Below are 15,360 nucleotides of genomic sequence, written 5' to 3'. Positions count from 1 at the left end.
AATGAACATCAACTCTGGATCACAGGCAACTCAGAGTATTAATTTCCCTTTCTGAATCAGCTTAATATACCTGTATAGGTTTTTTCACCCTTCCTGTTATAGTTATAATATAGAGCAGTGGTTCCCAACCTTTTTTTCGCCCCGCACCCCTAAAGAAATTTCACTCGAACCTCGCACCCCCTGAAATTTAGACTTTAGGAACTACTGAACGCGTTAAATATATGGTAGGATTGAATCTTTTCAGCTATGTATGTGACGGCCACTAAATAACGATACTTAACTCTAAAATGAAAACAAAGTTAATCCATTGCATAATAAATAAAAATGCCAACATATAGCCAATATCCTATTATTTACTTTTCTTGCACCCCCTGGAATATTGTCTCGCAACCCCAGGGGGTGCGAGCACCCCAGGTTGGGAACCCCTGTTATAGAGTATACTCACAAAGTGCTAGATATAGGAGTAGGAAGCCAATGTTTAGCTAATTTAAGTAATTTTTCCCACATAACATATAATAGCAATAGTATGTCATGCTTACATAACTATACAAAGCTGTGACATACCACTTGACTTCAAGAATTGTTAAGACCTTGCTATATAATACAGCATGCCTAGCCTACTCATTTTCACTTTGTTATGAAAGTGTCTGTAATTGAACTACACATCAACATTTTGGCAGTAATCCTTTTAAAAACATGCATGTTTTGATCAGGTAGTGGCACGTGGCTGGTCTTGTCTGCTTTTGAAGCTAAACAGGGTAGGGCCTGCTTAGTATTTGGATGGGAGTGAATGGCAAACCACTTCTATACTGTTTCTAAGAAAACTGCATGGAATCACCCTGAATGGAGCTTACCTCAAATGATACTTTATCCTGATCAAATATACAGCAATGTATTTTTCTTCAATCACTACAAATACCTATTCTGAACCCTTTCAACTTATTTTCTTTTTCAGATGGGAAGAATCAATAATAACATTTTCTCATCATTCTTCTACAAACAAATGTGCAATAATAGAGATGGTTGAATATCTTCCTGAATGTTTAAAAGTAAGCTTATATTTAGCAAGTAATGTAACTTTTAAGAAAGCCAGAACTGGAAGGTTACCACCCTCTACCCAAAATTAAAGCAATGTCAAGCTACTTCCATATTGTTATGGAAAAAAACCAAAATAGAATTCTCTTCCAGGAAATCATAGGTGTTTTTCTTTAAAAATATTGAGTTGCATACAAGAGTTCAACCCTTGAATTTATAAAAAAAAATCAAGTTTTTAGTTTTTCCAATTTGTGACCTCGTTATACCTCCAGTTTGGGAAAATCTGGAGCTACAATCCAGTTTGGGAGAGTCTGAAACTACAATCCCAAAGGGCATAAAGTTGAAGAAGACTGAGACAATAGCATTGTGTGAAATTAGTGCATACTTGAGTATACCTCTCTTCATGTTTATTTTGATCCAACCTGTAGAAGTTCCTTATGCCATGAATAAGCTTTAATATGCCCTGTTTCCTTCCTATGTTATTGTTTCTATCAGTGACTACAGTTGGTAGTACATTTTTAACATCACCACAAAAAGAACTAATTTTACATATATAAGTCCAAATCTTCTGATAGTAAAATAAAGAAGAATGATTCCAAAACACCAGACTATTCTCTTGGCAGAGAAGAATGAATGCCCATTTTGAACAAATCTGTTTGTCGGGCTGTTTTATTTTCACCATTCTAAGATACAATCACTGAATTTATACTTTAAATAGATTGACTTGAATAAGAAATTTCAAAAATCACCATTTTCTGGAACTAGGATCAAACTAAATTTTAAACACGTTGATGAGTGTGTGTATTAAAACTTACCTCCATCATTGTGTTATTGGCCATGGAAATGCTATCCTAAATTTTAATGGGAGTTTTAATTCTGGAGGCAATAGGAGCGCATCTTACCCTTGTAAAATATAGGGAAAGATTAAGGCTGCTCTTAATGTCATGATTAAACCTTGAAATCCTAAACATGTCTTCTAAATAGACTAATCTTTGCCATATGTCTCTGAACCTAAAACAAAAACAAATCCTTAATGTGCTTTTGAATATGAAAAATTAAAAACCGCTTTAGTTTAGATTTACTTTTCATCATTCAGAATGAATGTTCCACACTGTATAATGTGGTTGCATAACTTTGTTAGTAATTTTTTAAAAAAAACAGAAATGTTTCTCTATTTTTGCTTAGTTGGTTTTAGACAATTGCATTATTGAATCACCTGATGAAAAAGGATCTAAAGACTTCTGTGTAAGTAAAATCCAAAGCAGTTTTATCTACTAAAGAATTTGATGTACTAATGACCTTTGATTCTTATACAAGAAACCTATAGTCAGTTGTTATATATCAAGTTAGATAATGTGTTTTAACTACTATTTAATTGGAATTCACTGAAAAAAAATCAGTTGAATTTGCATATTACATTAAACTATAGTTTATTATAAATTAAATCCCAGAAACAAGCTTGTACTTCCATGCTCTTTTCTGTTCTCCTTTACAAAGAAGCAGAGTGAAATGGAGATTCCCATATTATGCATATATATGTATATGTATATATGCATATATGTGTGTGTATATAAAAATAAGTTTGAGAAGCAATATATTAAATTTAATTAACTAATGTTGATTTAATTAAAATTGTTTAATTTTGAAGAATAGTTTACAGGATTATTATATGACCATGATTTAAAATGACATATAATTGTCACCAAAATGTAAATTAAGTTTAGCGCTAACGTCCAAAATGGAATATATATGTCAATAGTAAATATTACATCATAACTTTATAAAACACCCAAATCCCTTAAATTCCTTAATTTCCCTGAATTGAAGAAATTATAATACCAAAGTTTGTGTGGCAGGCACATGTGTGCATTACTGTGTACATGGCTGTATCCTGAATATATTTATTGAAATAATTGTGGCATAGTAAGTAAATAAGCTTGCAAACCATAATCATTGGCAATCATGATTATGACTATTTTCCTGAGATTTTAGAAGAGATTTAAACTAAATCTTTTAAAAGTGTTATGTATTACAAATTTATTCCAAAATTGAGCTGTGTTGATTCATATTTGCATAGATTGAATATAACTTCAGATATCTTCAGTGTCCACTGAAACTTAAGAAGAAATGTAAAGAGAATGAGGAAATAGTTTATGAGCCACTTGTTGCTTTAAATGTAAGTTATGCTTATGTGAAATCATACCTAATACTGTAGAGAACAGTTTCCCAACCTTTCTGGCTTGGTGACCTGGCATGTGGGTGGGTGGGGGATAGTTTCCTGCAAGTGGACGGGGAGGGGAGCTTCACCTGTGAGCGTAAGATGGCTGCTGTTCTTGTGATGGGAGCTTCACTTGTGCTCATGCACTTACCTACTGCTTGCGTGGCTCAATTCCATACAGGCTGCAGGGGTTTGGGGACCCATGCTGTAGAGACTGACACTGTAATCTAGGACCATTTGAAATATTCTGTAAGGATCCATTGTAATTTCCTTAAATTTGCAGTTCATTAGAACTGACTTGAGATTCTCTTTTTCTTTCACGCCACCCTAAATAATCACATATTTTCAAGTTATCCATTTTGAGAATCTAAATTGTAAAAACCATATTTAACTGGTGGCAGAATGCATGCCTTACAAAACATCTATTTGTTGATGTAGAATCATTTTCATCTTTGTGCCAATACTTGTATAAATACACATTTTAAGAATTTTGTAAACTGTTCCACAATTAATAATAACCCCAAGTTATATAAATAATAGGTTATTAATATAAACAATAATAATAAAATGGCATATCTGTATTTTTTCCTATCTTACCCCAGGCCATGGTACATCACAATCGTGTTGAACTGCTTCGTCATCCTATTTCTACAGAATATTTACTGATGAAATGGTAGGTAGCCATTTGAAAAAATATTTTCTTTCACATTTTCTTCTAATTCAGGTTCTTTGAAATCTGACCTCTTAAATCGGGTTTTATTTTATTTTATTTTAGTTGATGAAATGGGTAACTTACAAATTTAATAAATACATTTATGATTTATGGAAATAATACATAAGAGTTATGATATCTCTTAGTAACTATAGCATTTGCAAATCTAGTAAATATTAACATGTATTTAGAAATATATTCTCCGAGCCTCTCCTTGTTTATATTTCTTCCCGTTGAAGTAGAAAATGCTATCATTTATATTATGAAAGTCATACTAAATGCAATTTTACTTTATAGGATGGCCTATGGTTTCCGAGCACATATTTTGAATCTGGCTGTGTATTCCCTTGGCTTAATACCTCTTACTCTCCTGATCACTCATTTAGAGCCAGATGTTTCTTTCAATGCAACACTTAAATATGGACCTTTTGATAATAAGGTATGGCTTTAATTCATTATATTGGCTTGTAGTTGAATTTATCAATAAAGCAATGAACTTGAATTTAGGATTAAGTAATACATATAAATGAATTTGCTTTCATTTATTTTGTGATCTTCCAAAAATCATTGTTGTTAGAATTCTGGAAAAAAAAGATCTTAATTTGATCTAGAAAAACAGTTCTTAAGATTTTACAGTATTAGTAAACAGAACTGTAAAGTAGTATTTCAAGTCTGTAGAAACATTAACATTTTAAAGTGCATTCTGATGCATTTATTGATTGATTTTATTGACATGGAAACCACCTCTTTTCAGATAGATATTTCAGAACTTTCATGTGGAAAAGGTCAAAATAATATATGTTTCTTTTCAATATCTGCATTTACTTACAGTATACAGCTTAGGAATCTAGGGAGGTCACTACAACCATTAGAACTCTGGACAAATATTTTAGTGTGGCCTTTCCTGAGGCTACCTTGGTCTTGACTGGATCCTAAATCAGGGATATGCTGTCATATTTGTCCTTCGAAGTGAATAGACATATTCCAAAAAAAAAAAGTAAATGACATTAGACAGAAATTAGGGAGGGATCAAGGCTAAAGTAAATTTAAATTTGATTAATTGAGTTTATGTTGCTAACCATTAAGATTTGCTCTTTTATAATTAAAAAAGACAATTTGACAACAATGTTTGGAGTGATACTTGGAATTACACTAGCCAATATTTAGTCTATTGGGGCTAAAGGTTTAGGCACACAATTGTGTAATCTTATGTAGGCTCACACATTGAACCTCTGTTCCTAATTGTATCTGTTTGCAAACATTCAGGAAACAAGGTTTTTAATGAAAGAGAGGAAAGGTAAAAAAAAACAGGTGATAACTAAGAAGATGCTTATTCAACATTGTTTCATATATTCTTGGCACTCTCTGAACTTGGTTGTTTTCCAGCAGACATTCATTTGATAACATCATCAGTGATAGTAAGGAGTGGGGTTTACTTTCATTTATATTCTAATGGCTTTGTCAATGTTGGTCACCAACACCACTCCCACCAACCTAAACCTCACCCCCTATCAGCATTGATGATTTTACCTAATTTGGTAATAATATATCTGCAAGAAAACAACCAAGTTCCATGACGACCATGGACCTTTCATTTCAACCCTGAGCTACAAATGTTCTTCTCTATTGCTCCATGTAGTTTGCTACAGTTATTCCCAGCAATTTTAGAGTGAATAATGCTTGAGTATTATGGATAAAGCAAAAACATCACTTTGGGAGAAGTGGTGGAACTGACATTGAATGTTATGTTGTCCCTTACAGCATATTTACTGTGCTGTGTAGTAGCTGAGTTCACATAACATGTATAATCAATGTCTGGAGCACCCTACCTGACTCCATTGTTACAGCCTCAACCCCTCACAGCTTCAACCTCAAAATGTCTTCTGTGGACCTCACCCCATAGTTAAGAGGTCCTTAAAGGGGGCGTGCATAAGCATACCAGCGTGCCTACTGTCCCTGTCTTACTGTCCCCATTTATCTGTATTTACTTCCTTTGTTCATGTTTATGTTCATACCTGTACTTGTTATCTTGTACACATTTGACAAATAAATAAATAAATAAATAAATAATAAGGTTGGTTAAAGACTTGGCTCTGCATTTACACAATGTTAGAGATTTTGGCTACTGTCTTCCATAGCTTGCATTTTATACAAATTCTATTTGGATAATAATCAGGGAATTAATTCACTAAATTGAAGAAAGTAAGAAAGAATCCCTGTGGAGTTAGAAATACCTCATAGGGTAACCGGTATAATTTATTTCCTTTGTACTTGGAGCCGGATCCAGGGAATCCTTCTGCCCTCAGAAACCTCTCTTCTTGCCTCCTAAGGAGATTGGGTGATACTGGGGAGTTTTAGTTTCAGTCTTACAATACAGTGTAATAGTTTTGGTTTAGAAATTTGAGCATTGTTGACCTACTTCTATTTTTCTAAAGAGTACTTTCATGATTCTGTATTTCTGTAGTTCTGCAATATTTGTTAATAGTATAAGATTATCTTGTACCATCTAGCACCAGACTTCAGTTTTCAAGTTTATATATTATGTCTGATTACTAACAATGCAAGATATTGGGCAATTTTCCCATAAGTATAATACATTAAAAGCAAAATGAAAATAGTTTTCTATTTACCCGTTAATATCATTTCCTGTTTTTTTTCCTCGTTTCAGGATTCAAACTTTATTAAAGTTTGTATGTCTTTAGTTTTTATCATGAGTTTATTTGGTATCTGCAAGGAAATAATACAGCTATTCCAACAGGTATTGTCTAATGTTATGGTTTTTATTTAATATTATTATGTGAGTATTTTATGTGCAGTTAAACATAAAATAATGTTTTTATGAAGAAAATTATTATTCATTATGATCGATTTTTTTTCCTGTGGATGTGTTCCTTGGAGTTAGTTTTTGACTCCTAGTAATCTAGCATCTGCCTGAACTAGTTGCTGCAATTTTCTTGATAAGGTTTTTTTTTTAAAGTGGTTTCCATTGACTTCTTCTTAGGGTTGAGAGAACATGATTGGCCCACAGTCACCTAGCTGGCTTTGAGCATAAGACAAGATTAGAAATATAACCATTAGACTAAACTGACTCTCTAGAATCGGTCTATTAATTAGAAACAACATATAATTAAGATATTATATATAATAATATATAATTAATTAGAAATAATATGCTATTTGATTTGCTTCATTTTCAACAATATTAATACTTATTTTTTAATATCTTAGAAATTAAATTACTTGTTGGATTATTCTAACCTTCTTGACTGGACAATTTATACTACAAGTATCATTTTCGTGTCATCTTTATTTGTGACGTTACCAATCCGTTTACAGTGGGACTGTGGTGCAATTGCTATACTCTTGGCTTGGACAAACTTCTTACTCTATTTACAAAGGTAAGTTAGAATCTGCAAGAATGTCGTTACAAATTCTTAAATTATTCTATATTAGGTTTTGAACCACTGTAGAATGATTTAAATTCATAGGCTTTTATAAGCATAGCAGTGAATGTGTCTTGTTTTTAGAGAATGGTATATTTCTAGAATATGCAAATAACATAGCTTTAGAACATTATAAGCCTGATATGACATCTGAAAATTGGAACCTAAATAAGTAAAGTTGCTAAAGTAAAGTTGCTGAATTCAAATCAGATTGGGTTCAAATTGTGTGGGACCAAATCAAATCACTGTGTTCATTATTGAAGCAAATTTTCCTAAGCTATGGCCTTCCCCTGTCATGCAACCAGACAAACAAACAAACAAACACTACTTTTATTAGAGACAAGTTTTGAAGAATTATCCCAATATAGTGAGAAAAGTCTATGAAGATTCTCAGTCATTGTTGTCCCAAAGATGCTTTTTCCAGAGGCAACTTGAAGAGTTGCATCAGAGGTAACAGAGAGCTGAAGAAACTTCTTAGATGAGAAGCAAAATGTCTTCAAAGAAAAACAAGAAAGTCCAGTTGCTTCTTGAGAAAACACCTTTGGGATAGTGGGAAAAGAGAAAGTTAATCTCAATCCTTTGACTTGTAGTTGTATTAAAATGATTCCCTAAGGGACAGGAGGGCTTTTTCACTATGATACCAATTTTCTTGGGTGTAGCTCATCAGACAAAGACAGGGAGACTTCTAGATATTCACCTCAAAGCCTTAACATAGTCCAGTTATTTTTTCCTCAATGACAACCCAATGTCTATTAGACATACATAAATAGGACATGGTTATTAAAGCATACTGTACTTGTATTTATGTTCTCCAGGAGCTACTATTTTTCTCAACTAATAATGAAATAATAGTGAGTATAATTAGATGGCATTGTTAGCCATTATCTTCCCCATTACTATATGACAGCAGCAGTTTTATGAAAAACACTTTAATTATGCAGAATCTTTTAACATTCAACTAAAGTACTTTAGTTTCTCATATTACAACAAAAGGAAAATTTCTTCTTCAATATTTCTTCAATTTGAAAGTGTGAAATTTACACCATACATAAATAGTTATCGTAGCTAATACATATTTTTGTCAGCTTTGGGAGCCATATTGAGATCAGATGCTCCCACACTGCCACATTTGAGCCTGGGAAAGTGGGAGTGGAGAATTTATTGGAGTATATCTAGTTAGACATAATAACATTCTTTTTCTGATTCAAGGTCAGGTTGTTTTGCACATAAGTGAGAAGAAGTCTTAGTTTGGGACTGATGGTGATTGGGCCATGTTATGTGATGATGGGTGTAGGGGATGGATTTGTAGTTTTTACTTATTGTAAGGAAGCTTGGAACTTTCAGATTTGGGATTCCCCAGTTGTGCCAGTTACTATCCAAATAAAAAGGAACCTTTGAGAAGATGTCTGTCTCAGAGTTATTGAGCGGAATGGAGGGTTGCTGGAATGCTGACATTTTTAATGTATTGGAGACTGAATCAGAATTAATGAAAAAGCACAGTTACTAAAATGAGAATCTTATCTAGAAACATATCTTGGTTGGGAAATTGTAAAGACAAATAAAATAGCGGTGATTTTTATAAACAGACTTCTCAAATGCATCATGTGATTAATAGAGTAAGAAATTTATATATACACCCCTTTTAAAATTCAATATTGTGTTTTCTCTTCCCAGATTTGAAAATTATGGAATATATATTGTGATGTTTTGGGAAATTTTGAGGACTCTGATACGGATCGTTATTGTTTTCTTTTTTTTGATGTTAGCGTTTGGGCTAAGCTTCTATGTTCTTCTTGGTTCACAGGTTTGAAATACCATATTATGTACTTTACAAAATTATTTTAAAGAAAAATTTTTTTTTATTAAAATAACTGAGTTGTTCAGTGGGATTGTTATTACTTAACCCAAGTTAAATGTGACAGAAGAAAACAATAGCACCTTGGGGCTGATGTTCTCTAGCTCTTGATGGATGTGCTAAAATGTGAGGTGGTGGATAGAAGAAACATGGATTTGATTGACTATAAGCCATCAAGTGGCTGTTAACAAAAACAAAGTTTCATTAATTGAGTATGATAGGACTGTTTCATGAGTTTGAGGCATGAATTTAGACAACATGAAGGTGTAAATTTAATGCTTAAACATACTATATCTGATTTTAAAAATTCTTTTAACTAAATTAATCAGAAATAAATCATCACTCTTTATTATATTTATTTTCTTAATAAAGTTGGTGTTTCTGGATATTAAATAGCTGTTATTAGAAAATTAATTTTCTAATAACTACAGCTCACTGTTTTATTGGAAATGAGATCCCTCAACATGCATAGATAACCTGAGCCACAAAAAGGAAAGGTTAAGTGACTATTTTTGAGGGTATCAAACTCTGCAAAATCCAAATGTACCTACTGTTTAAAAATCAAAATATACTTGTTTCCTACCAATGATAAATGCTTGCAGATTAAAAAACTATATCCACGAATTTTCTTTGGATTGTTTAATGTAAGCACTGAGGGCATTTAAAAATCTATCACAATCTTTATTAGGTCTTTTAAATAGAAATTAAAGGTACATTTAAAAGAACATGAATAGTAACATTTGAGATAATAGAACACCTATGAAAAACCAGGAAATCATGTATGAGTCTGAAAACAGAACATTATAAATTACAATCTTTCCTCTTTTTCCTTTTAGCAAACATATGGCACTCCATATCTTTCAGTAATGCAAACATTTTCCATGATGCTAGGAGATAACAACTACCGTGACGCCTTCCTTGAACCAATGCTCACTGATAAACTTCCTTTTCCATTCCTGAGTTTTATAATTCTCATTATCTTTTCTTTGCTTATCCCGATTCTCCTTATGAACTTGCTGGTAAGAATTAACTATATTAAGTTCAGATGTTGACAGCATAATTTGGAACCTGCATAGATTTATTTTATTTATTTTTTGTCTATGGAAAATATATTTCTGCAGATATGGAGTTGCTGTAATTTATTAGCAGTAAATAACAGGCATCAGCATCATTTGCTTTTGGGCTTGTTGAGGGCAGAAATAATATGGAATTTTTCCTAATATGGGAAGAACCCTCCTTTTAGCCCATTGCAGTCTATTCTGAATAACAAACATCAGCCACTGTCTGTATTTCTGAAGATATTAATTCAAGGAATTTTAAAGAGATTGTACATAGGAATTTCTGCAGGCAAATCACACAGCTAGTGGTACCTGTACTTCCTTTAATATATTATTTATGATGCTTATAGTCACTGAAGACATTACAACAAAACTGAAAGACTGCCATCCAGAAATGGCCCAAGTGTTATGAGAATGTTTATTATTATTCTTGAAATACCTGAACAATAAACTCTCATTATCTCTTACACATTCAATGCAGGGGCACCAGAAAAAGAGGCTTTCTAATCGTTTCCATATAGGATTACTGTAGCATGTTGTATCTTGGGACCATCTTTGAAAATCTGAGTGATTCAAAATATTGCATCTAGGTTGACTATAGTTGAAATTAACACCTATTTGCATTTTATTTCAAATTTGTTCAATTTAGTCTATTGTGGGTACAGTGAATTGGGAAGATGAAAAGCTTTTAATGGTTACAGATGAAGGAATCCAAGGCTCTACTTATTTCACCTGGACTATCAATTCATTATGAGGTCCATTTCTGATGGCTGCTCAGCTTTGAAATTAAAAGAGAAATATTAAGTCAGTGTCTAAACCTGCACCTCTTTTTTCTTATAATGGATGGGTGGACATCTATTATTTTGATTATTTCCATGGTACTTTTGATATTTTTTTAGGATATGAAGGAATTCATTATTTTAGTTATGTTTGAATTACTGCATTAATTTTTTGTAAGTGCTATTGTATGCCATCCTTGTTTTTTGTATTGTACAAAAGTCTGCCTGGATTTGTATGCAAAGTAATATTTTGATTTATTGAATATATATTAGATACCTATGGAGTTTCTCAGGTCATGGTTGTCCCAAAGGTGCTTTTTTAAGAGGCAACTGGACTTTCTGGTTTTTCTTTGAAGACATTTTGCTTCTCATCCAAGAAGCTTCTTCAACTCTTCAACTCTGAAGAAGTTTCTTGGATGAGAGGTGAAACATCTTCAAAAACCAGAAAGTCCAGTTGCTTCTTGAAAAAGCACCTTTGGGAGAATATATATGTTAGGTTTCTGTTAAGATGGTAGGACTTTTTAGTTTTAATTTAAACCTGTGATTTAACCGAACAGGATTGAAATATTTGGAAAGCATAAAAAAACCCTTGCTGATTCTGATTTCTGTATTATAGATTGGTTTGGCTGTTGGTGACATTGCAGAGGTACAAAAGTTTGCTGCAATGAAAAGAATAGCAATGCAGGTTTGTGAAGTGCATGATCAATTTTATATTGATTATATATAGGAGTTCATTTTTGTCCTTTGTTGCTGGGAAAGTAAATTGAAAAATTGCCTGAATTATTCTTCTGACAAGTTATATGAAACTCTAGAAACCTAAAGATAAGGAAAATAAGGAATCTTTAATGTATTAAAATCCAGGAATGAATATGTACATACATATCCATCACACTATGCCCTTTGTTAATGTGCAACATTATGCAAAGCATAGATGTGACATAAAAATGGTGTTCCAAAGAAATTAAAGATGCATGATCAGAAAATAAGAAGTTCCACAGTGCTTCCTTACTTTTTCAACCTTGAAAATCATTCTTACTCTCATCATGTCTAAATATTGCTTCAGACAGTGCCTTCTGTTGTTACAATTTTCATTGTCTCCCTTCCTGAGGACCCATTTGGTTTTTCCTTTACCACATTCTGAAGAATCCCACTCCAACTAAATTCAATTTTTATATTTCCCTTACAAATTTAACTCATGTTTCGATGTATCAAAGTGGTGAAAGCATGCTTATATTTGCAGTAGTATTTCTTTTGATAAATTTATTATTTACAACAGATCACATACTGCTAATGCTACTGCTTTTCTGCCAGCATCTGCCCATCTTAAAACTTGTCCCTCCATTTTCACTTCCAGAAAACATTCTACCAAGTTACATGGATTCTTCTGTTTGTTTTAGTCTTTCACCACTTAGCTATATCATGAACTTTTTAATTCTATTTTTTCTGTCAAACACAATTAACTTAGTATTTGATTCATTAATGTTCATATGATTTTTTCTGGTTGTTTCAGTCTAGCTGATATTCATTTTAAATAATGTTCTCATCTAATGGGTATAATTGGCATATATTGACATCCATAAGCATCATGTAATTGCGGAGAGCCTTTTATCATAAATGTATTAAACAAATAAGAAACATCATAAATATTTTATTTGTTTTCTGTTCGGTGTTAAACAATTCACTAAGCTCTCAATGTAATCCTATGATACTTTACCTCCATCATATATTTTTATGCCATTGAGTAACTATTTGTGATAAAATGTTAAATGTAACCTATAATTTTTTTCAAAGATTTTTCTCTAAATCAACAAATGTACAGTAAACTTTCTCATTTTTATATATTTTTCAATGACTAGTACAAATGCAATTTATACATGCCCTGCCTTGCACAAACTGACTTATACAAACCCAAATTTTGTTCAGTGCCACCATGATATCCTTTTACCATAATTCTTCCTAACACCTTCCCAGCCATAACTAATCCTAAACTTTTTGTCTACATTCCTGTTATTTGTATTGGGAAACCATAATAGCATTCTTCCAATTTGCACCCAGATTAAACCTGTCATGCATCCATTCCACAAGAAAGTACATGCATATTTCGATAGTCCTTCAGACATACTATATACACCTGCAGCTTTGCTATTCTCAATTATATAACATCATTTATAGCTTTATTTTCTATAAATTTATTCCAGTCTATGGCATATGCATTTCAGATTCTTTTCAGTCTTTGACACATCACTGTTATTCTAAATGTTATTTCTAGAACACTTTTTTTAGTATCCCCTTCCTTCATTTTTTTTCTTTTTTCAGCAGCTCTATTCATGCTCTTTAACATTTGCTTCTTACATTCCAGTTCACAGTCTCTTATGCAGCAGTTCTTGCCAAATTGTGCATAGATAATTCATAAATAATGATATCTGCCACTCCTCTTGGTTAATTGAAGACTTCATATAAAGCATGTTTTTAAGATTAGTTGTCCCTATGCCACGTACAATATCCCCAGCTAATGATAAGAATCAAATCAATCAATTTGAGTATACTTTGGTCAGGCTTGCAGAACGACAACTAAAGTCCAGTTGTTTTCCTGGGCACATTCATGCTACTCTATGCAATCTAAAGATTATGTTGCTATCCAACACACTTTTGTTGACATGCTACCAGCCTATATATATGTGTGTGCCTTTTACTTTCATGCTTTAACAATGCCTGTTATGATTCCCAGCTAATCTTTGAAATACTTAATCCAAATATGGATTAATCTTGGATTTCCCAGGGTTGGAAATTTTATCAGCATTTCCAATTACTTTAAAGCTTTATAATATATGAAATATTATCCTTAAGACATAAGCTTTTAATATACTGTTATGAGAAATGACATGAGCAGATATTAATTTATCATTTTTTCTATTCATCTATTTGTGAGGGATGATGGAAAACCTTAATTTTTTATCCAAAAAGAATAATCAACATTACCTAAGCTGAAATTTATAACAATTTTCCTATATTGTGTGTAGAATTACACACAATGTAGAAAAAAATGTTATAAATTTAAGCTTAGGAAGTGAATGGATAGCCCAGTTCTGATGGCACAATTCTTTAGTTTTATGTATTTAGCAAGATTATTAAAGATGTATTTATTTTTGTTAGGTTCAACTTCATACGAACCTGGAAAAAAAACTGCCTTATTGGTTTCTCAGGAGAGTTGATCAAGAATCCATTGTTGTGTATCCTAATAGACCTAGATATTGTGGCTTTATGGTAAGTTATAAACAAGAATGTCTGGTCTTTATGATTTCTATCCATCCTCCAAGCCCCAGAGACAGGAAGAGAAGAATAGAGAGGGCCAGACTAATGCAATTCTTCAATTTTTCAATTTTGTAATGGTTTCCATGGGCTAAACTGACAGTAAAACTCAAAGCAAAGAGAAATTGGCCTCTCCTTATTGTTGCCTTGACAGTGAATGCAATGAGGAAAGAAGCTGGTACCTTTTCTTTGCTCTTTCTGTTTGTTTAGTCTCCTGCCAGAGCATCAGAGAAGCTAAGAAGCAGAAAGGTCTGACAAATAGGTAAGCCAAAAGGAGAGACGTTTGAAGTTCACCAGGAGAACCAGAGAACAATAACTCTACTGCAAACCAGACTCATAACTGGTTTTTGGAATAACAGAATAACAGAGTTGGAAGGGACTTTAGATGTCTTCTAGTCCAACCTTCTGCTCAAGCAGGAAACCCTATACCATTTTAAGCAAATGGTGATCCAATCTCTTCTTAAAAATCTTCAACTTGTTGAGCAAGTTGTTCCACTGATTAATTGTTCTAACTGTCAGGAAATTTCTCCTTACTTCTAGGTTGGTTCTCTCCTTAATTAGTTTCCACCCATTACTTCTTGTCCTGTCTTCAGGTGCTTTGGAAAATAAAGAAGAAATAAAATATTTTACTTAAGACACTTTACAAGCTTCAACGAAGTTTTGATTTCTGTGTGGTACGATCTTAAGTTTGTTAGAAGAATTTTATCATTTCTATTAATTCCTATTTTTTATAGAGTGTGTTCCAATATTGCTTTGGATGGGATAATATAGCAGCTGATACACAGAGTGCTGATACAACATTAGAACTAGAAGTATTGAAACAGAAGTACAGGTATTTGTTAATTCTATGCTAAGGAAATAAAGTAATGAAGTTTCCATTAGTTTGAAATTATGACTTTGTAGACTAAGGACAGTATTTTATTTTCAATAGTATTATTAAAACACAATATA

At 32.5% G+C, this 15,360-nt stretch overlaps 1 protein-coding gene across 1 annotated transcript in view; it reads left to right on the top strand.

The window, feature by feature from the left end:
* The window catches only part of TRPA1 (transient receptor potential cation channel subfamily A member 1), a 43,805-nt gene that overhangs the window by 24,791 nt on the left and 3,654 nt on the right, over window positions 1-15,360 (top strand). The window contains exons 16-27 of the mRNA XM_087961838.1: window positions 956-1,049; window positions 2,221-2,280; window positions 3,113-3,211; window positions 3,856-3,926; window positions 4,263-4,404; window positions 6,634-6,723; window positions 7,194-7,363; window positions 9,083-9,212; window positions 10,100-10,282; window positions 11,717-11,785; window positions 14,254-14,364; window positions 15,144-15,241. Coding sequence (XP_087817964.1) covers window positions 956-1,049; window positions 2,221-2,280; window positions 3,113-3,211; window positions 3,856-3,926; window positions 4,263-4,404; window positions 6,634-6,723; window positions 7,194-7,363; window positions 9,083-9,212; window positions 10,100-10,282; window positions 11,717-11,785; window positions 14,254-14,364; window positions 15,144-15,241 — 1,317 coding nt within the window. The remainder of the gene's footprint in view (window positions 1-955; window positions 1,050-2,220; window positions 2,281-3,112; window positions 3,212-3,855; window positions 3,927-4,262; window positions 4,405-6,633; window positions 6,724-7,193; window positions 7,364-9,082; window positions 9,213-10,099; window positions 10,283-11,716; window positions 11,786-14,253; window positions 14,365-15,143; window positions 15,242-15,360) is intronic.

Source organism: Notechis scutatus, chromosome 3, assembly GCF_049901735.1.
Source record: "Notechis scutatus isolate UNSWTSFEM ecotype Mainland chromosome 3, rNotScu1.2, whole genome shotgun sequence".
Taxonomy (NCBI): domain Eukaryota; kingdom Metazoa; phylum Chordata; class Lepidosauria; order Squamata; family Elapidae; genus Notechis; species Notechis scutatus.
Note: the sequence above shows the minus strand (reverse complement) of the source record. Positions and strands in the feature narration are given on the sequence as shown.